At 44.0% G+C, this 23,695-nt stretch overlaps 2 protein-coding genes across 2 annotated transcripts in view; one reads left to right on the top strand and one right to left on the bottom strand.

Annotated features, from left to right (window-relative positions):
* Nucleotides 1–23,695, bottom strand: part of T265_02137 (hypothetical protein) — a gene marked incomplete at both ends in the record, with an annotated part of 82,919 nt that overhangs the window by 53,169 nt on the left and 6,055 nt on the right. The window lies entirely within an intron of this gene.
* T265_02139 (hypothetical protein) lies at nt 14,459–14,836 on the top strand (the record flags this gene model as incomplete). Its single annotated transcript, XM_009166313.1, has 1 exon — nt 14,459–14,836. One exon carries the CDS (start codon nt 14,459–14,461, stop codon nt 14,834–14,836), a length of 378 nt encoding a protein of 125 aa, XP_009164577.1.

Raw genomic sequence — 23,695 nt, 5'->3', positions numbered from 1 at the left:
AGATAAACCCATTCAGAAATAGGTGAAGTATGGTGAAAAAGTCTGCACTCAACTAAAGACGCCCTTCCATGCCGAAATCGGACAGGGGGAGAGAAATCATGATGCAAAAAACTTCTTCACAATTTTAGTAGTCGACAAAAATGCGTCGCGTACCGCGAAACGACCTCGGTAATGTCTGACACCCTTCAAACAAGTGAAACAAAACTGTCCATAAATTCAGTACAGCTGTGTTTAAGCACACCGCAAAGCTGGATGCTGAATGAGACCAGAGAAGAACGAGGAAGACGAATAGCATTTCGCGGAATGTACATCAAACAGCGATTTTCATGTGTTTTTTATGCTACTCAGCTGTGTGACAAAAAAGGAATGCGACGAGAGCAGAAGAGAAAGAATGTCGGTTGGTGCAACGCTTACGAGGCCATTTGCTGAGTAACCACCGCAGATGTGTTAGCGTTCGAGCAACGATGATTAAACTGAAGATATCAACAAGAAATTCAGAGGAAACGTGGCCAGTAAAAAGGCGGTGGATCGACTTGGCTTAGGATGAAAAATTAGAAATTTACTGGTTTTCACACACTGGGTCAGAGGAGTAAAAGTTCTAATAAGGCTGGTAAATTTCAGAAATAATCAGAATAGGAAGTGGACAAGTCTCCTGAAAGCATCTCACATTTGTCCATCGGTAAGATGCTTAGAGCTCTCTTGGAAGCGACCCCGTACGGCAGAACGATTTTGATTGGTTCCATGAATGTTCTAATTGACAGCTTCCAGTGGACTAAAAGAAAGCCTAGTATGATATTTTTTAATCTAACACCACGAACAAGGTCGTTGGAAACGAAAACTCTTCGAGAGCGTAGATTATTTTTGTCTTTCTTGGGTCTCATCAAGTTGGCACAGTCACCGAGTTTCTCTCAATTTTATTCTTTACCTGAGTCTCAAATAATACACACGCGATCACTTGCGGAGGAGGTTATTATCAATCGAAGCCTCACGCGAACGCGATATTCAAGTAGAACATATAGTTGATGAGAAACCAGAGACTATGCCTATTTGATGAGCCCAAAGAATGTCGATTTTCGTGGTGGACTGTTGGAGAGCTTTCAGTAACCGTATGAGTAGCGGGTTGGTTCAAGAAAATATACTACGATATCCCGAGTATCGTGCCAACTGATACATCATACAAACTTTGTGCCGCACATTCAGTTGGAGAATAGCACAAACAAGGGATTAAGGTGCATCTCCTTAAGACCATGTCGATTTGCAAATGAGTGTACTTCGTCAAAGTCCAGCGTGATTAACGAACTTGAGAAAATAAGAATAACTGGTGAGTGAATAGATGGGTTGATGAAAACCATCAGGAAACTCGAATAGATGTCATATGTAAATGCTCAACCCCCCAGAAGTGCGTCTGTTCTGCCGGAAGCATTTGTTGTGAGAAAATGGTTTATTGGCTTATCTCCGTCGCATTAACCAACGGATTCATGACGAGCGAAAAACGAAATCCGCCAGGAATGGTGAACCAACCGACGCGAAAACATTAGACAGTCCAGTCTGATCGGCTGATTTGCAAATTAAAATATCCTTAAGCAGTTTTGTTCACTTTAATTCTAATTCAAAGACATGTAATTCGGAAACGCAAAAAAACAGTGTACCTCAAGGATGATGAGGTAGGAAACTAGAAGACATGAAGAAGGAGCTGATTTAACCCAATCAATTCATCGATTGTTGGCATCGATTAGCTGCACAGCTACCTCCCCCTCCCCTCCCCCCAAATCATCGGTGAACGAAACTGCAACAGCTACTACCACTGTACGACGAGTACGCGGTTATTACAGCTGACAATGATGATGATGATGATCGATTAGCTGCTTACTTTGTAGTACCGAACTCTAACCAGTGTACTGAAGACAGTTGAATTCGTGTTGTTCATTAGTGGTTCTTGATCATAAATGTCAGCATGTACCACTTGTTGAATTCAAAATTAATGAAGACAAAGGTCTTAACAAGGTGAGGACAAAAACCAGACCAATCTTTACCGACTTCGTAAGATATGATTCATCGATAAGACAAAATCTCTAATGAAAACTACAACTGAAATTGCAAAAAGATCGATGGTCAGACCGAGAGTGCAAGACGCCCACACTGTTGAACGTTGTTCACCGAAGGAGTCAACCGCACGCACAAGGCGATTATCTGGCTACTGAAAAATCGACGGATGTCGCGATTTCGGTGAACAGATAGACTGCCTTATAATGACAATGTACATCAACTTTCTGAAAGTATTCGAGGTCTAAATCGGTTCGAAAACGTTCCATGCAAGCCAAAAATATTATCACTGCTCATTGTTGCGAACAACAACTAGGTTACTAGCCAAAGCTTTCAAAAACCTTCTACGTATAGCTGAGTAAAAAACCCTGGGATACAGAGAGTTAACCAGCAAGAGAACCACATATTCTGGCAACGTAACCCACGAGAATGGTCGGTGATCCATTAGATCCAGCTAATGCTTAAGGGACAGGACAGCTGAAAGTTTACGTCAATCTTTTCCTCGCAGCAGTCATGTTTCCGACTCGAAGAGTAGGATCAGATGCATTGAAAGGCTGTATATTCCGTCTCTAACGGACCTGCTAGCATCACTTTGACACCATAAATATGAAAACGCCAACTCAACTATCGCGCTGGATACAACCTGGATTCAGATTGTCGACAAACTTGTGTCAGTATTTTGACTGCCTAGAGCTGAATCAATGCGGTCCGAATACCTGATTAATAGCCATAACTCAACGGTGTGACTGGCAATCAGACCGAAAAATGGTCTCATAAAACAACAAAGTGCATTCCAGGACGTAAGAAGAATGTAGTGAACCACGTGACACGTGGGTGGGAATTAGAGAGCTCGTCAGAATGACATACACATGAACTCGTAATATTCTTCACATGTATAATCACGAGGAATCACTTATATCATAGATCTATCGACCGAACGGTTAATCCACATGTGTACAAATAAAAGTGGTAATGCTGTGACTGAGTGTTTTCCAAGATGAATGCTTATTCTCGCTGTCCACTGTTGAGTCAACTCTATAAGAACTTGTTGACGATATTCACTTAGAGCAAAGCGCAGTATTTTAGACATCTCTGCTGAGTTCGAAATAATTCGATGGTTAAAAGCCACTGTTCGGAGCGTCCGTGGTACTCTCCTCACCGGTACTTCCTATCTGTCCTATCCTGATCATAGCAGTATCACTGACAGTGCGATCGCCCATCCTTTAGGCTACAGGAAAGCTATACAGCGAACGGGTGCCGCAAGAAAAAGGAACGGAGAACAAAACTGTGCTTTCTGTCCAGACGAGGACCGAGTTCAGGGAAAAGCGGTTCACAAAATCAAGCTCCACAATTCTGTTTGCTGGGCCACCCGAGTCCAGACACTGAATACCATCAATGGGTCAGCTCCATCACATCTATACATGCTTCCATCGAAAGTCGGAGGGTATTACCGTCTTTATAGAAAGAGTTCGTCTGCAGCACCGTCAAGTAGTTAGTGCAGATGATTCGAACACAGGAAAGGAGAAACAGCGAGGTTTTAATCTCATATAGAAAGATGGTCGACCAGCACATTGTTTCGTTTACATATAGGGTACACGGCACAGTGAAAACACGCGTGCATTCAATTTTTTCATATTTAAGCTGGAAGGACAACCGATGTCAACATCTGACGAAGGTGAGACTCCTAACGAGTTGACAGTGACAAACAACCTAGGTCGCAGTGAATGGTGGCAAGCCCAGCTGACAAGGGGATGTTTTATGTCCTGGGTTGGCGCCACGGCTGACGAGGCTGTAGAAGCGACACTACCACATAGATATGGAGCACACGCACCACATATACATTTCCGTTATCCCTCCTCCTTTCAACTCCGCTTACTTACGATGTGTGTAAAAACAGAAACTGCAAACAAGAATAGTAACAACAAGCTCTCGAACGGATAGTTCGAACTTCATCTAACAAAAGTCAGATGAAACAAACTGTCAGATGCAGTTAAGCTTAGAATCGATGAATTGGGAAAAGCAAATTAGTCGGTAGGTGCTTCGACCGGATCTGAAAACTTCCTATGAGACGGCGACGCCTTGTCGATTAACAGGTAATTAACTTAACAGACGACGCAACAGTTAAATTCCATCACAAACACACACACATACAAGGTATTTGTATCGCATCACAGCTATTTTAAACTGAAGTCCTTAGATAGACACATCGATTGACTGTGGGCCGGAAGTCCATGTCCGAAATGGAACTGTTTGAAAATCACGTGGTTAGAATTACGTAATTGGAAGGCAAACTAATCGCCAAAATAAAATACAGCAACTGATCTATTGACTGTCTTGACCATGTTTTTCTAATGAGGAATTCGCACTGCGCCGGCAGACTGGAAACGAAGGGATGGTTGTCGGCTGACGACAAGCTAAAACGGACTTGTTCGCACTATTCAGACAGATTGGAGGCCAGGTAGCAATCCTGATGATAATTGGAAGCATTTTCCTGTATGAGAGACCAAAAGGGCCCGTGTAGACTAGCTAGTTGACAGTCTTTTTCATTCCCGTTACTATATCTCCTGTCGGAGACTACGTTCCACTTTGGAAACCTTTCTATTCGTACTTGGCATCCAACCCAATGGCAACACGAAGCAGTGCACCTACAGAGGCGTTTGAATGAGAAAAACGAAGACAAGGTGCAACGGAAGGGTAGTGACAGTTGAACTGACTAGAAATTTCATTCACTGAAGTGATATCCTTCCAAACATAAAACAAAAGCCCGGCTATTGTGAGAAGTTTGGGAAGTAAAGGACAGCGTGATAAGCTATATCCCTACTAAACGCCCGCAACTACGAATTCCAGAGGTTAGCTCCCCATTAGACAGGCCTTACCTACTCTGCATAACCTCGCTGGAGCACCGGCAAATCGAACTTGCATGGGGCTAGGATAACCCGAAGGTTTTGAAGTTAAATTTGTCAACTGTTTCATAATCAAATTTTACACCGACAGGTTCTCACCACAGAACAAGATTACATACGCTGAGAATCGAAACACCCAGAAGTATGTCTCTGTGCTATGTCATATCATATAGCGAAAGACAGAACGACGAAGCAAGTGGGCATGTCTGTCCTCTGTTGTGGGAGCAATATCAACCAAGCACTCCGTCGAGGTTCGCCACTACAGTCACACGTATTTCGATGGAAACCACTGAATTAGTTTCCAAAAAGAGGCCACTCTCCTAGAGGATTCGCAACAGCGTTTTCAGTAAACCACTGACATGTGACATCACCAGAGCTTGGACCAAATGCCCGGTGACCCTGTCATGGTCCCTTTTGTGGAATACTACTGTACGCGTACATTTATAGTCTTCCCGAAGGAGGTATACTGTAAAATACACGACCGCAAATAAAACACGGATATCAATACTTCAGGTAGGAGACTAAGTACAGAAGGATAACACCCGATATTCCTAAAGCAGGCAAAGGCTGCCGCCATCAGTGGGCGGTCACTCAGTCAAAGAGAATTACAAAAAGGACCTGACAGAACGGATAATAAATGACTATAACGGAGAGATGATTATCGTGGATGGGCTCCAGAGTACGTTGGTTCAACTAATTCAGTTAGGGTATTCTGCCCTGGATTAGCAGCACACAAATTTACACAACAACAAGCGATGTCCATTATTCGACCCTATAATCTTTCCATGTAACACATACCGGGCCGCTGATGTTCGGCAAAAACATCACTTATGTCAGAGAAAAAGATGACAACATCACGGCTAATCGCTGGCACCTCTGAAGCTGCTTGAGCGTTTGGTTCTGGATCGAGTGAGGAGTAGCCTGTTGAATCAACACTCACAAAAATTTGCCTACGTAGCTAAATCTAGTAATTCTGCATTGGATACAGAAGCCAAAGCCGTATATCCGCTGTTCATCAACGATACCGATGCCTTCGGTAGCATAGACAGAATGTGAGCCATGCAGTTTTTTTACCAATGCAGGTAATAAGTAGAGCCTTGCCAAACTAGTTGAAGACTGTCGTTCCGGAAGAGTTTGAGAGACAACCGGTAAGCTTATTGCTGGCCAACCTTTCACTTTTGAGACAAAAGCTTTATCAGGCCAAGTGGCTGGGTTACAGGGCTGGTTGTTCCAAGGCAGGAGAAATAACTATCAAGGTCTCTTCATACTGGCGGGCCAAATCAGCATTGGGTGCCTGTCTTAACAAGTGCCAACTTACACCAACAAATGAAATCAGTTAACCGGCACTTAACACTGATTTCAATTGCCGGTAGGAAGGGATTTTAATGACTGGTTCTAATTCCACGTTAAAATTTGACCAGATTGTAACCCAGTCGTTAAGCCTGCCGAACCTTGTGTCATTTTTTGACCAGCAATAAGACTACCAATTGCTTTCCAAACTTTTCTGGAACGATGGCTTCTCGACCAGTCCCAGGATCATTTCACAAATCGTACACGTGTGTGGCCGATTCGCTGCCGGATTGTCTACTAGCAGCAGCATCCTGTTATTACCCCTTTTACTTTAACTGCATAGAGAACATGCCCATCTCTGATTTTTCCATCCAGTGCAAAGACAACGACGACATGGTGATCGGCTGTAGCTAATGCGTACCCGAAGCAACGCGAAGGTACGATCTGCACCGTATAGAGCCTTTAGCTGATCAGTGGGCACTCTCCTACCCACTATACATCGAAGTGACAGAGGGGATCCTTCTCTCTCACTCCAAGTCAATGACACCATGACTTATTGATGCCTCATTGTTTCATACATTCCGCGCCACAAAACTCCCACTAAGAAATATCTGGGTGTGACCCCATAAAATAACCTTAGTAGATCTTTAACATCCAGACAGCCTTTCAAGCTATGGGTTGTGGGCTTTCTGTACTTGATACTCTCTACTCTTCTCCACTGGATATACTGTTCTGTCCCTTTTCAGGGACTGTTTCACAAAGGTAACTTTTCAATTGTGAGGTTGACAGAACAACTTTCTATGTGCAGTGGGATCTCTTGGTTGACTACGTAGTGAGCAAGCATTCTGATAACTGTCTTAATTTCACCCAACGATTTGTTTCAGAAGTTTCCCACTCACTTCACCAATTACTCACTTCAAAGTATAAACCTAGACTTCCAATCAGCGTAATTCTGCGTAGTAACCCTGTGTCTCGCCTACTCATGTAAAGCGTCTAACGACTGTTTTACTTTGACGCATATATAAGTATTTTGTCATTTTGATGTAATACCACTGCGATTTTGTATTCTGAGGATACCCCCTCTGGTGTACAAAGCTATACTTGTCTTGGCTCCGGTACGTGACTAATTCCTCATTATCCTCTTCGTCGATGAGTGAAACAATAAAGGCTGCGACCAATGTGCACGATTTAAAGCTGAATAGCCGAACGCTCAAACAGTTTGGGGCGCCTATCACACCACATCAATCAAATAAAATTGGGTGAACCATACCCGGACGATGCTGATGCAAAATGAGATGCAACTAAGAGAACTGAAGGGCGAGGTGTTGTCAGGACTTTGGTCTGACAAAATTAAAGCCAAGCGGTAAAAGAACGGACAGCAATTATGTCGTCTGAGACTCAAATGATCGATTTCATGACATCTCCAACGGCTAGGAAAGGAACTGCCTTGTCAGTATGTGCCTATTTTCAACCCCACCCTACGATCGGTTTAATCCCTCTTTGTACTCTTCCATTTTCGGCGGACGTCTTCAAGACCATTGGTGACGTAGGAGCTCAAATAATCGATCTTCCTTAATGAGGAACAGCGACGAAAATATTTCTGTCCTGAAAGTGTTACTTATTGGGAGGAAAGTTGTGTCTATCAACAGAATTTCAGTGCCCCTGCAAGCAAAACGGAACACAACTATGACCTTCATGTACAGAGAAACCGATTTACTCTAACGAAAGGTGAGGTCGAAATTGAATTCGAAAATCGTACTTGTTAAAATTCCACTTGGGTTACCGCAGTCAATGATGAAACGTCTGACTAGATTATTTCTATATTTCCGTCTGACTTTAGCTGCAGTTGATAAACAGAGACGGTTTCCACTCGCAAAGGAAGTTGACTTAATGATGGTCATTGATGTGTTTGCTGAGATGACAATTCGGTATCATTTCAACACCAGTAGGACTGATATCATCAATTTATTATGGGTGGGTGTGCTTGTGTTTTTGGTTGGTACAAACCCTATTTGCGTCCAATGCAGAGAAGAAATGGTGCTACACTCGACCAGCAGCAATCTCCTAGTAAGTGGTAGTGATTTTTAGTCAGCGCGAAGACAGATCTTTCTACCCAAGCTCTTTTCTCTGCTTCAGAGCCGATGGACCGAATTAGATCTTCTCTGAAACACCGTGAGCTTCCTCTTCATTATTTTGCTAATAGTGTTGACTATCCTAGAACACTGTTGTAATATCACATCACGCCACACAAAAAGAACAAGCTGTAGCAATTTTCCACTTCAGACGTGTGTGGCTGGTAAACAATTTCGATCCGCATAAGGGAAAGGACTCACCATCTATTCGAGGTGGAAACACGATTTTCAGTCCTCAACACTTCTATTATCTCCAGCACTTCTGCGCGAGCTTGTGCACTTCGTGTATAACTTTTGCTGCGATCTGCATAACCACACGGGAATTGTGCACATTCTGATACCCAAAGCAAGTCGTCATTTTGTTACAGCAGATGTTCTATGAAAAGAAGAGGACGTCCACCTGTCCGATAATCATTCACAATAGCTGAATGCAGCAGAACCAGTCAGGCACTGCAACCGTTGACTCAAGGGGTTATAACGGTTCACTTCGTTAACACCGTTATCCGGAGTTCCGTGGAATGGGAGAAGTAACTTCATTTGCTGCGTCCATCAGGTTACTCGGGTCGAGGAGAGACAACATCCGCATTAGAGCATATCCCTTAACGCATGATCCTCTATTGAAGATTCTACAAGTACGGTCGAAGTATTCTATCCTGTCTGATCTACTTGGAGCTAGCTTGTGTCATGTGGTATCAAAAATGGTCCAGCTGTGGCGCTCTTTCGTGGCCTAGCGCCACACCACGTATTCTATCCTGTCTGATCTACTTGGAGCTAGCTTGTGTCATGTGGTATCAAAAATGGTCCAGCTGTGGCGCTCTTTCGGTGCCTAGCTGCCACACCACCCAAAGAAACATGAGGCCGTGATACTGCCAGTTTGCCCAAGCCTAGACAGGAGCAGTCGGTTCGAACCACGGATCTTCCGTTCGGTAAATTTTCGCCTTAACCACTCAGTCGTCTCCTGTAGTTCTCCTCAATGACTGGATTAAGACATTATCAGACCCATATTTTCATGTGATATTTTGATATGACATGCAGCCTTCCATCCATACAGAGGTTGCAGACGTCGGATTTCCTGATTTAGAAGCAGTGCCTTGTGATCGTCGAGTCTAAGTCGTGGACAAATTGTGGCCGTTCGTTCGTCCGTTTGAGAACGAGCTTAAATCCATAGATTTTGTGGAAAGTACAGTAGAAGCTTCAGTAGGTTAGAAGAGAGGGATAGCATCGAATTTCTGTCTCGACGAGATGAGTCTCTTGGTTATTTGAAATAGACTACTTTTTTCTTCTCACAAGAGACTGTTTTTTCGGTTTCTTTAAATGGACTCTCCGGCGGGAAACATGCTACCGGGTAGAGTTGCGGTTTGTTTCTTACAAGATCGATATAAAGCCCACGGTTTCGCATAAAATTACTCCCCTCCCCACTGATGTGAGTGGAGGAGGAATAGCCTAACCTTAGTCCTAACACGTACGTGAAACGCGTGAAGTCAATAGCAAACAGTGGCCGTCGGCACTTACGATACAGTAACCTAGCAACTTATGAAGTGCAGTCACCCGCTGGCTACTAGCATGACTGTCAACAAAGCTGATATTAGAATCATACACCTTGGGGGTGATGTGAACTGAGACAAGATAGCTACTACAGCGAGATATCGTTTGTCGCTACCGGCAATGGGAAGTTGGAATTGTTATCGTATCAATCTGAATCAATATAAGCCAAATTCTAAAGAAATGGGGGTGTTTCTACTTGTGTGTGTCTGTAGGTGGATTGAAACTGGAAAAACGGGGAATGAATCATGGTTGCTCGAGTGTCTCGAAAGAGAAACGTTGTGATGTCTGGATTGGAGTGTGTGTGGATGCTTAATTGCAAGCAGCCAGATAGAGGTTCCTGAGACGATTTAGAGAAGAAACGAATACATATCACATGCCGTGTCACTAATCCTATGACTTGCTGTCTAGTTGCCAAGGGTTTACCGTCCTTTTGTGAATGAATTCGATTCTCAGAAAGAAATCCAGTCAACCATTCCATGGAGCAAGTAACAAAAGCCGGCACAGTCAGTAAATGCCGCAACGCCCGAGATAAATGTTATGTCCATAGGTTCAAAACACCAGAATTGGACGAAACAACTAATTGGGGCTAGTATCGTGGTCTTGGTGGGCGCGGAAGGGAATTACAAGCCGGAGTGATCATCTTGTACGGAGTGACACAGACTGGCAAGTGGTTAGTATTCAAGCTAAGCTGATTTCCCATAAACTCCGGGGAATCTGAAAGATCCTTCGCGTTGTCCAGGGACAATTGGCTACTCGGACAAGGCACTATAGTCAACCACAGTTTAATTCACGTAAATGAAGGAACCAGAAGAGGTGCTATCACTCAGTCGTCCAATGGAACCGATGTTGAAACGTAGAACTTTCTTCTTCAGGTACACAACAATTGCCTCATCATTAACAAAAGCCTCCGTATTAAGTCCTAGTTCACCAAAACGTCAGAGACAAACAATTAGGGTGCCTTGCCATCCATCTATGCCGAAGGGTGGAACGCGTCTGGGTGGTTGTGCCAGACCGAACATAGAGACGGTTTATTGGATAGATTGGACAGATTATTCACACCGTTTACCACATGTCCTGACCTCATCCGTTGTCGTTCATCGTCCCATCAACCACCTCGTCCACCGGACAACGCTCACCTTATCAATTATGTAACCACGGTTTTGATGGTATGATGTCCGAATTGTTGCTGACCTCCACGTCAGTGACCTACGGAGTGCATCAGCAAGAGATAGACCAGTAAGAAGTTTGCCACGAACAGTATCACGACATAACGGGTCGTTTTCGCCGTCCTGGCAACCACACCATGTTCAGTCAGTTTGCGACCTCTTGTTACTTGTTAACAAGGGTTTTAAAACTGATGACTCATGACAACAGATTTAATTACGTTGAAGTGTGGTAGAGATGCTTGTTTTCCGAGGAAATCGGTATTCTTCATAGACAGTTTATGCTGGTCAGCCGGTCAGCCAGCATTCGCTCTCTTGGGGGTATTCATACTGAGTATATGATAAAGACTTCTGGAACAAAAGATTTTGTTTCTTTCGAGGTGGTGTTTATGGTTCGGAGGAATTAGTGTAATCGCATCAAATTCAATCTAAATAGATGTCCTTGTCGGAACATGCGACAGACGAGACGTTTCGCTAGAGCAGCTATTGGGTGTACAGCTGTCGTACAACCGACAATATGTACGATAACTAAGGTTGTCAACGATCCGGAAAATCAGCGGTGAATTCGAGCAACGAGTCCTTGCAGCCCGGAAACAAAACTTTCAAAACTCAAACAAAACTCTTACCTAATCTGAAACGTATTCCACATTCATGCACTACAGACTTTGGTTTTCTTCTACGGTTACGAAGCAAAGCTTCGCGTCTCTTTAGCAAAAACACAAATGCGTGTGTGTTGTAAACTGTCGAGCAGTTGTCCCCACCTGGGAGACCACCAGAAGGGAATTATTTTGAGAGACGAATCCTCTGGAGCTAGTCCCTCTGGAGGAAAGCAAAATATAACAGTCTCTTATAGGCCACCAACAGTAAAAAAAACTTTGATGTGAGACTTTGGACCGAACCGTTGACTTCCTAGTCCCTAGAGGAGGAGTAAACGAATGGAGCACATCGAATACGACAGATCATTGTAGTTCGCGAGGCAAATTATTATTTAATGGACCGATTTCACACAGACCGGTACCAGGATACACTTGCTAGTATCCAACAGAGAGCGAGACAGAATATATACCAGCTTAGGTTGGTAACTTTGCTCCAGCACCTCAGGAAAGAAAAATGACAAACTTACAATACATTCCCGTCGGAGAGGATACTGTCACTGATATGCCATTTCATCCTGGCCGTATGAACTAAATACAACCAACCGGTACTGTATGAGCTATTCAGTGACCTTCACTCTGTGTCGAAAATTCAACGGTAGAACGCAAATCCTAACAAACACACAGACACTGACTACTGACTGAGACTGAAATCTGACGAAGCTCCGCCGATCAACTGAGCTTGACGCATGAATGATCACCACAAAGCAAGCCAAATTGATCGTACAAAGAATGTGACGGTCTAACGATATCTTGTTGATCTTGTCGTTCTGATTGAAAACCTCGCAGTGAAGATTGGTCGTTGTGGCCGGAACTAAAAAGCTCGTACCTCAAACCGCCATATTCAGATTTAGACCCCAAAATATATTATAATTATGTTGTATTCATCTCCCCAGCCTTCCGAGGAATCACGGATAAATCGAGAAACATCTTTGTCTTTTCGTCGAAACATGATGTGATAGCTTTACAATAGATAAATGATTTGCCACCAAGTCCTTTGATTGCATCGGATAAAATGAGGCTTGTAGCATAATTAGACGCCATTTAATAACTGCACTCATAAACGCCCCCTCTAAGCTTCTAAACCATAATACGCTTTTTGATTTATCGCCCAAAAGGGGCACAGCGAATCGATCTTTTAAACATAAAATGGATGGAAGGCAGTGAAAATCTCCTGCCTAATCTTGAAGAAACGTGCTTTCACATTACCAAGAGAAAAGGGAGTTGCTCGGTTGCGACCACCTTGGGATTCTAGCGTTAAAACTTCGTCCTCATAACTACCCATGCCACAAAGAAAACTGCTGAACCGGGACGGAAAATCATAATGTCACGTCAATCAAAATGCGCGTGAAACGATGTTGTGTGGATGCAACTCTACCAAGCAAATGACCTCCTATGGTGGTGGCCAAACAAAGACCGAAATGAAGAAAAGCCTGACGGCAAAGAAATAAGCAAACAAGAGTGTCTGTCATGAGCGAGTGGGGAGGATTCATTGTCCTGGTATCAGAACGAGCGCCGCCGATGAAACCAGTTAATTGTAAAGTTCCAAATAGCGTTCACCAATCTGATAACAGAAGGCTATTGATTGAAAATCCGAATGCCCCGAGAAAAAATGGCTAAACTACGTGGGATCAACAGAGAGTTTCTTTGTCCAGAACGGATGCAGAAAATGGCATGTAATGCATATCCAACTGCAGACCGATGAAAAGGATGAAAAACGACATCCGCACGCAGCTGTTGTTTCAACAAAGATCGACAGAGATATATTCTTCTCTGTGTGCCCATTTATCGAGGGTGTCCGATCGACTATGAAGTGCTTATAAACTTTGCAACATTGGTTAACCTCGCTTTGTTTGATACAGAACCGAAAAATAGCATTAAATTAGACAGATGCGTTCAATATCTCGCAGCGCCCAACCTTTGGTTATTGTAAATGATGTGATGAATAGGTCGGTCTATCGTCAACTCTGCTGTCAACACAAAAATATGAGTTTGATATGCAGCCAACACTACAAAGCTGATATGTTTTTGTCGGACACCATGCCTTCTTCAAAATTGATTGACTTTTCATGTTTTTCGTAAGTGTTTAAAACTTTCTGAAGCCTTTTATTTATTTTTCTCATCTTCCACGAATGTTATTTTGCTCCATGAATATGTATATAGCTGGTGAGAAAGCTGTATTCTTTGTCCTCGAAAAAACCAGGGGTCTGGTGAGACACTGGCGATTATTGGATATTTATGGAAGCACCGATCGCTCCACAACTGATTAGCGAGCCCCCGGGGGAAAAGTGTCCCAATCTTGGGCCTATCTCAAATAGAATCGGAATTCCCAATCAATATCCTGTGGAAATTCAGAACTACTACTGTGTTTACCTGACTCTTTATACAGATGAATGAAACCTTGAAACAATGGCTCAACGCTTCATTTATTATCAACTATTCATTACAAACAACCTTCTAGTAGCAGGATCGGCCATAAACGGTGAACTAAAACGGTCTAGTTTACTGAGGTTGGCTCCCCAAAGAAGTTATACCAACGTTTCAACAGTATAAACAATTTTATCTGATTACTTTCGAGGGTTTGCCTTTGGACTAGACCACAAAAGTATTCATATTGCCTGAAATAGAGTAGGAGGTCGACAACTGATACGTAAGACTGTAAGCGGGAAATAACCGAGCCCTACAAAATCTATAGGTTGGTAGCAAATTAGTTAAACTGAAATGGCGCAATGAAGTTTTGGACTTTAAGTAGCGAGGCAGCGAAAAACGCCAAAGAACGCGAGGTACCATCATGGGTCATAGTGGAACCAAGTAAGTGGCGTAATCGGAATCATAACGGTTTCAAAACGAATCTCATGAAAAGAAACAAATTACAGAAGTATGTAGGCTGTAAGAAGGGGACAAATCAAGCTCGGACAGGTATCAGTGGTAAGAAACGGGCAAACCGGGCTACAGGAGCTGCCCAACGATCCACTTCAAAAGTTGGTCATCAACGAGAATCCACAGAACACAAGTCTAAATCCTTACGTGAGAAATCGGATGGGGGTACACCACGACAGGGAAATATGAACCTAGACCTAATCAGATTCGGAGTAGAATGGAAGTGAAGTTCACTTGACGTGATGTTTTGTTTCATGTCATTGGACATGGTAACAGAGTGAATGATATGAACTGAAACACGGCCTCCAATGGAAAGACAGTGAAATAAAAAAGAAGTTAACTGTCAACAATGGGGGCAGGGACAGGCGCACTCACCCAGTTCGAGGCGTGATAAAGTAGACACACTACGGTATAGATACACACAAAGTATTCATGCTTATCATGATGATCAATCAGCTGAGACAACGAATTGTGTGGAGTTCGGCCCGATGCACACAAGGTCGTCTAACTCTCACAGATAAAAGGTACCGGCTAGATTACCATGGCTACATGACGCATAAATTTCTGTGACAAAACTTATCCAAACCTGTGAATCACTTGGGGCCCAAAAAATGACAAAATGCGAGTCGTCCAAAATTCAGCTGTTCATTGAGTCATCCCGGCTGTCCTGTTCACAAGAACAAACAATAAGTGCAGATAAAACCGCTAACAGGTCACGTCCATTTATGATGGAGTGCGATGGATAATAGATAAAGCGTTCAGCTGTAGCACCCTTCCGGTGCCTAGCTGCCATGCCACCCGAAGGAAGCATGAGGGCTGGGATACTGCCGGGTTGCCCAAGCCTAGACAGGGGAAGTCGAGTGGCGGAGGTCGGATTCGAACCGCGGACCTTCAGGTTAGTAATCCGCGCTCTAACCACTTCGGCCATCTCGCCGATGCGATGGGCAATGAAGACAACCGGATCCATGGGATCACAAGGGATAGCAACCGCCTATTGCCTCACAGAGTGCATGTCTTCAGATCTACTTCTCAGCTTTGTTTTTTCAAAGTGAAATTACATGGTAGTTGTCCAAGAAAGAAAGCCAGACAGCTGGGGGGCTTTTGCCGGGGAAAGCGGATTTTTAGCGACGCCGCCCAAAATATAGGATGCTTACTCAGATACAGCTCGATTCCAACGTAGTGCTTGTGTGGCACGAAGGCAACCGTCGTAAAATAATCCCTCATGCTGAACTCCAAAGGTCAACAGCAGTACTGAATTAGTGACCCCCAAGATACCACCTGGCTTTAAACTTGTTCCGTCTTGAAATTTCGTGCTTTTAACTGAGAAAGATACAGGCCATCCAAATCAGTATGGGCCAAGGAGGTCTAATCAAGTGCACGGAAAGCCAAGACAAATTTGACACTGACCTTGAAACACGAAAGATGAAAGAGGTAGGCTAATTCGGGGGGACACGAAGGTCGTACAAGTAATCATGTATTCTTACTTGCTAGTATTTCAACTAAAGTAGTATCTCCCGTGAACATAGAAGGAAGCTTCCTCTTGCAAAACATCCAGTTGGGCAGGAGTTATTTTTCACTGTGATATTCCCCAGGAACTGAGGCTGGGCATAGAAGAAGAATGACGTAATTTTTTGTACAATGGGAGGATAGCGCTGAACTCAAGTTTCGCTTTTGTGAGACCTGTACACGGAGTGTAACTCCGAACACTCAATATATGAGGAGTATTTTGCTATTATTCCACCAGTTCATGCTGAACGCACTCCTCAATAGACGAAGTTGTCCACGCTTGAATGGAGTGAATGCTTCACCCAGCGCCTCCGACGGCTTACTAGATGTCTTGGATCTATTGATTCACTGACCTGCCCGTCAGGACTGTAAGCTACATATGCTTGAAACCCGTTGAACAAATCCTGATTATTTGTAAGTAGCTCCAGGATTTGTAAAAGTTCAGTCCATGCAGTTGTCAATTCAGAAGACCTCTCCCGTCCTCAAGCGGTCATAAAGGCAAAGCTCAAACCCAGAGCTTGCACTCCTAGGTGTGGACCAACCAGAATAATTACTCCAGGGGACTGCTCATACGGCGGTGGCATGACTAAACTACAAATTCTGCAAACCTCATAATGTTCCATATTGTTTCAATAGCTCTTTATCGGTGAATGATAAATTTCTGAAGCTTATACTGGTAGAAATTGTCTTCCATTGGCGCTACATCCGCTCGAGTCCGAATTCCGGATAATGCAACAGAGATAACCAAAGCTTTCAATTACCGTGTTTCGCTCATTACATCCAAGGGAAAGTAGGCTACAGCAAACTGACTCTTCAGGAATCTAGGGTGAGTGCTCATCGCTAGATTTGCAGTGTTACATCAGTTGCTTGGTCCCCGAACCGCGATAAAGGCAGGTAGTGCCAGGAGCACAACGTGAACAAGCTCAAAGGCTAACCAATCCCGTTATGCATTTGTACAAATCTGTCATTCTTGAACATTCAAAATATTGACAATCTACGCATTTCCCCATGAGAATAATCCACCCGTAAATCCATATGGGGACAAAACGACAAAAACAATCGATATGTACATAAACTAGAAGATTAATGGTTTCCGACGGACGTTACTGGGAGCAAAGCGGTGAGACGAAACAAAGACATACAACGTACCAACTGGGTGGCTGGAAAGCTACAGGAAGTTGTTAAAACTAGGCATCCCCGAGTCATAAGCTACCGGTATCCGAAAACAAAGTAATTTCCTTCTGAGCTACGCAAAAACAAATACACACATGCAGTCGAAAGCAGATGGAAACAAACGCTTTGAACTGAAAGCTAGGGCGCATGACGCACATACCGGAATCAGCAGAAAACTACCACGCGGTAGGAGAACAATCGCAGTGATGGATTACTGAGATCGATACACATCTGCTATGTAGTCACGCCGACAAGGATTTGAACCAATAACAGGTGGGTTTGAAAACCTATGGCGGAATGTGTGCACATTTGATGGAGAGCTGAAAAAAATGGTTCCTTGGTTTGACTACTGTTCCGCCCACGAATATATTTGTCCGGCGACAAGTTTTATCACATGTACCCAAACTACATCTAAACAGAGGATAGGAAAGCAGGAAGCTAGGATGAAATTCTTTAGATGAGAAATTTCGGCAACACCTGTTCATGCATTCAGTCGAGCCCACTTTCTCGGTCTGGGAAGCCGGAAAGTACCACCGGGTTCTACGGATAAAACAGGAAGCTGGAATCACTGAAGGTGAGGAATATTAACGCTCTAATTTAGTCTACAGTCTACCGGAAGCATGCAGCTTTCCCAAACAAACTACAGATTGTACAAGAATTTTTACCTCAGGGGATCTAACGGAAAACGGTTACATGAAAGAATCTTTATGGCAAGTATCTTGGAAAGGAGAGTTGGAACTGGAATCAATTGTTTCGCATTTATCCAAGACTATTGTTCAATCTTCCCATGGATTAGAAAAAGAAAGAAAGAAATTAAAGTAAAAAATCCACATTTTACTTGGAAGAAACCATTCCACTTATTACCAGAGTTGAAGCACATAAGAGCTCGAGATGGCTGTAGCGAATTTACTGACCGGAAGGTTCGTGGTTCAAATCCAATCTCTCCATATCACCACTCCTGTCTAGGTTTGGGCAACCTGACAGTATCTCAGCCCTCGTGCTTCCTTCGGGTGGCATGGCAGTTAGGCACTGAGTGTTACAACTGAACGATTAAAGTACTTAAGACTGTTTCCACTGAGAGAACCAATAATCTTAGAGGTCGAGCTGTTCACCCATTAACCGTGTGCGAGTGCATGTTGGTTCGGGATGGCAAAGTATTTACTGAACGAACTCGCCACTTCATTAAATGTCTAGTTGCTGACGGGGTAGATCTTAAACCAGCATAGGGCTGGTTTACTATACAATTCAGTCGTTCATTCGGAGCAGGCTGTAGCAGTATTGGCTCTCAGTAAAATATCCACGAGTCGTATGATGCAACCTCGAAAACGCTCATCCAAACGGTCATGGGTTATTGTCTGAAGGCGGATATTGCTCGCCTTCTCCGTGTTTGGCCAGAGACGCTACGATTTGACGGCTAACTGGTGTCAGTGGTATCCATACTGTTGGGTTCTATCAGGATTGTCTGAGTGTTGAAGATGTGCGCACCTCGGTGACACTGAAAGAGACACCGAACAATATGGAAGCTAGCCGATGCCCCTAGCGTTCGTGCTGTCAGTTTCTAGTCTGACTGTGTGACTGAGCGTTGGGAGTGTATGGAATTTAGATGTTTGTGGTAGGCCAGCCCTAGGTCCTCTCCTTAACCCATTTCCTGATTCTTTCCATTATAAGGCCTTAGTGAAATAAACTGACACGGATGTGTGGCAATGTTCTTCAGTGTTCTCTTCTAGTGTTGCTGTTAATGATGAACTTTGGCCGACAACCGTACACTTTGCACACCATACACATTATCCAGTTCCTATATCCTCAGTTCACAAAACCGAAAGATCAACGATTTCTTTCTGGAGTAGTCAACTATGGAGGGAGTGCTGTACAGTGACAGGACTTGTTTCCCAGACTCATTCTGCCAGTATACGCACAATTTTCATTGATCAACGTCTTAGCTACTTCCATATGCTTCGGCGAGTGGTTCGTGAGATGCCAGCGTTACTGACCCACTAGGTAACTGAACACAGTAGCATCTGGTTGATGAGGGAGGCGACTGATAGATTAACGGTCAGCACCGATTTTGTTAGACCCTATGTTTTGTCGTGGATGCTGTTTCGGAGATCGTGGGATGATCCAGAGGACGAAATAGTGAAACTATACAAACGCTTGTTCAATGTTGTAGGAATTAGCTGAAAATAATGATTTCGTCAGTGGTCGGTTCTTAAGTGGACCATGACTGCTGAACCGGCTCCAACAAACTATCGCTTCAAGACCACTCAGAAATTAAAATGCAAGGTGCAAATTAAAGAACTCATTGGTTTGAACCTACCTTGACCGCCTGATCACTGTCCAAGCTTGGTCAAGCCAGCAATAGCTTAGCCCTCATGCTCCGGGATTTTTTCGGGGCCACTTAATTTGTATCAGCTCACACAACATTTGTCTGAACCCCCATCCTTCATTTTTTACCGCTGTTCTTATTAAAGTGCACCATTCTTCACAACTTTATGGGAGCTATGTATAAGTACCAAATACCGGCGAAGTAATGGTGAACCAGCTCATCACACTTTCACGAATGAAGATGCACTGAGTACTCAAATTGTGACTACCCACATTGTATTGTCTACCAACGGGTATCACATACGTCAGGCATCATTTGACCGTCGCGCAACTCGAAAATCGGTCGTCGCACTAATATTGCTGGTTTATTCATGTCCGAAATTGGCATCCTTATTTACTTCGTTCAAAAGTTTTGTCCTCTAACGATGAGTCCCGTGATCTCAAGGTTAGATATGCTCCATCATAATGTTCACACAGTACGGCTGCGTTAAACAACCAATCACGGAGCTTACCAAGTGGATGAGTGTATGATCTGCTTCAAATAGTCAGGAGACTGACAGAGATTGAGCTAAAAACCACCAGGCCGCAACAAAGATCAGTGTAATTCGGTCGAGAAAAAATACATCAGCCCGATGACGATTTGGAGTCCCACTAAAATGGCACAGGAGGTTGGTGATTTACTGCAGGGGGCGCTAATAAAGTCCTAAAGGAAACAGTCGCGAACAAGATACCCAAAACTGCAAGCAACAATCAAACACTAGGATCAGACCAGTGCGGTCTACGAAATGTCAAAGGCTAACCCACCATGTGTGAGTCCTTTCTCACAAAACCACTTGACAAACATCGAAATACCTTGACCGGGTGAGAGCGACACTTCATAAGCACCAATGACCAGACATCAAGAACTTTCCAGCGCCATCTGACAGGGCCTATTTTCTAACAGCACACCGGTATGAGGCATATTTCAGCGCAGTAATGTTACTTCGTGAACTGATGTCATACCGACGACACAGATATCACAGGCAGTAGGAATTCGATCCGACCATTTCTGTTCGAAAAGTAGAATTGCACTGTGAATAATGTAGCTGTCCAGGTAGATTATGTTGTCGCTCACACTGATTAGTTCATCTGCAAGTATCAGATTTGAACCTGACCGTATCCAGTCAAGAGGAAAATGTGGTCAGTAGAATCCTTTCCATCGGAGTGAATCGGTCGACATTAGGGCGCAAGATGTGCCCTAAATGTGCGCCTAAATGTCGGTTCAAATTGGGCCAGACAAGGAAACCCCAAGTGGCAAGCGTTAAGTAACTATCATCTTGGATGAAATATCGGTGAGATCAATACCTCGCACATATTTTGTTACTATTCATAGGCAATGGCAGAAAAACTAAAGTGCATTGATCGGTTGGGTGCTAGCGACTTTTCAGGATGAATAAGAGTCGATGTGGGCAGTGAGACAGTGGAGAGCGGATTGTATAGGTCTAAAAGGATGACAATCACTTTGTTCTCACTCAGCGCCTCTCAGTTGACCTTGTAATTATAGTTTACTCTGTTTGAGTCCTGGCTAGAGGGGCTAGACAGTTTACTAGTTGGAGAAAGCAGTTCGCCTATTTTGGAAGCCTTATGATTTTATGATCCAGAAGCGATGGATCATCGAACACATACTCAGCCTTAGGACTGAAAGCGCTTCGTTGGATTGGATTCTAATGAACAATCGAATTTGTGCCATTCGGGATTCCAGCCCAATCAAACTCGATGCCAATCGACGTAAAAAAACCCCGTTTGTAAAACTCGATGCCAATCGACGTAAAAAAACCGACGCCCGTTTGTAATGTCGGCGCACCCCCCAACGGATCGCAGTTCTGATGGTGAGGATGATAACTATCGAGATTTATCCAGACTGATGAATGAAACAATAAGCAATTACTTGCGGCCGTCTGAGTCACTTCTGGGTGGTCAATTTGGAGCTCATGCCTGCCACACAGATAACGCGGAGCAACTCCCTAGTTGAAAGAGGACTATAAGCTGTTTCTAGCAAGCCAAAAAGGCGCTCGCACTATGGAACCAGGCGGCCGCCAAGTGCAAATTGATCGTGGGCCCGAATGGATTACATAAGTATCAGATACAGGGAAAGCACCATAAATTAATACTAGCGCTACTTCTGGGGCATAAAACTTGATGCCGGCCACGCCACTGCGCAAGTACGTCTGACGATTCGTTTGTCATCGGGCCTTGGCAAGTCAACAAGGGTATAACAATCCATCATCGTCGGAGAACTGCTGTAGCTCGGTAGTATCAACCTGAGCTAACTCTGCAGCGAATGAACACATAAAGGTAGCGAAAATGTAATGGCACATAGCCAAGTTGAAAAGATCTATGCTAGCAGAGTCCAAGGCTATCCGTTTAGCTTTCGACGACCAAATAACCACCAGATATTGTCGAGGTCACTGGTCCAGATTAATACTAGGAAACCCATGGCTGCAGCTGAGTACGACCATGCATAAATATCTCTCGAACGCTTAATAGCGAGGATCCTAAGAAAAGTCCTAGTATATAATGAGCTCAAGAGAGGGGAGAAATGCAGCCACCGAAAACTACCAAGCCCTATATAATCTTAGTCGACGAATGGCAAAGCAGGGTAACTGTCATTGAGAGCCAAGCGAAAAAGAGGGTCCAGTAATTCGTTCGGGGATACACTAGTTGAAAAGATGGACCGAGGATTTCGAAAATAGTTTAGCTGACCTCCTGTCAGTCTCCAGAGAAATTATTTAGAGGTAAATGGAATCCAATCAATCGCTCATCACAGGCAGTAAAGTGGGAAACACCCCTTTTCAAGGCGCAACAAACATCAGGACCGGAAAGTTTTTATTCAGTCCTTTTCATAAAGGGAGAATCCATAGTTACCCGTCCGACAAAAATAGTGGTGCTACATGGAATGAAAAAGTACCCGCATAATAGGGCACAACAACACATTCCTCTTGTCAAAAGGGTAGGCAACCACTGAGTAAATAACATCGGGGCATTAGCCTGGTAGCTCTGGTATGGATAATGTTTCCTGGCCTTATCTTCGAAGGCTGTTTTTATTCAGTCCTTTTCATAAAGGGAGAATCCATAGTTACCCGTCCGACAAAAATAGTGGTGCTACATGGAATGAAAAAGTACCCGCATAATAGGGCACAACAACACATTCCTCTTGTCAAAAGGGTAGGCAACCACTGAGTAAATAACATCGGGGCATTAGCCTGGTAGCTCTGGTATGGATAATGTTTCCTGGCCTTATCCTTCGAAGGCTGACCGAACACAGAAAGAAATATGGCCATGAAAAGCAAACCGCTCCATCCTTCCAGTGAATTAACCATCACCAATCGAAGAATCAGCAATCCGTTCTCCCGCCGACAGGTTCTGGAACAGCGATACTTCTTCCAAAAACCAACACTGCTTGTCTTAGTTGGCTTAAAAGCTGCTTTGACTCTGTGTATCACCGGCCAATATGACAGTGTCCGTAGAACAAAGGTGTCCTCCACAAGTTCTTGGCCCTCTATAACGCGCTGTGCGCCAACTTCCCTGGACGCGTGGGGATTTACCAAGGATCTCGCCCGGTGGTATCAAGCAAACCGGTCGTCTTTCACCTTTCCTCTTAAACTTCATCATCGATATGAACTTGGAAGGCTCCCTCCCAGCGTCTTACATCTGTGGGGTCGAAATGCTCCCAGGGAAATTCCTCACAGACATTGAATACACAGGCGACACGTCCCCCTTAGATGTAGCGCCATCGCAGAGCAAACAAAATTAGACTGTATGGACAATATTGTCTCAGCTTGGTGCATACTTTATACCTGTGAAGTGTAGAGTGCTGTTGTAAGACTAGGTGGGCTTGAACCCTAACCTCATGCTAGCGGATAACCCAATCAGGATGATAGACAAATGTTTACTACGTAGCTGTATCAGTCCCGGTGGTCTAGCCACTCGGATGGGGAAGCCCGGAGCAGCTTTTGTGAATTGCCATCAACTGTGGTGCAGACGTGACGTAACCTTACCTATCAAGGGTCGAATTTACAATGCTGCGGTGCACTCCATATTGTTAA

This window comes from Opisthorchis viverrini, assembly GCF_000715545.1.
Source record: "Opisthorchis viverrini unplaced genomic scaffold opera_v5_25, whole genome shotgun sequence".
Taxonomy (NCBI): Eukaryota; Metazoa; Platyhelminthes; class Trematoda; order Opisthorchiida; family Opisthorchiidae; genus Opisthorchis; species Opisthorchis viverrini.
The sequence above is the reverse complement of the archived record's forward strand: the minus strand, read 5'-3'. Positions and strand labels throughout refer to the sequence as shown.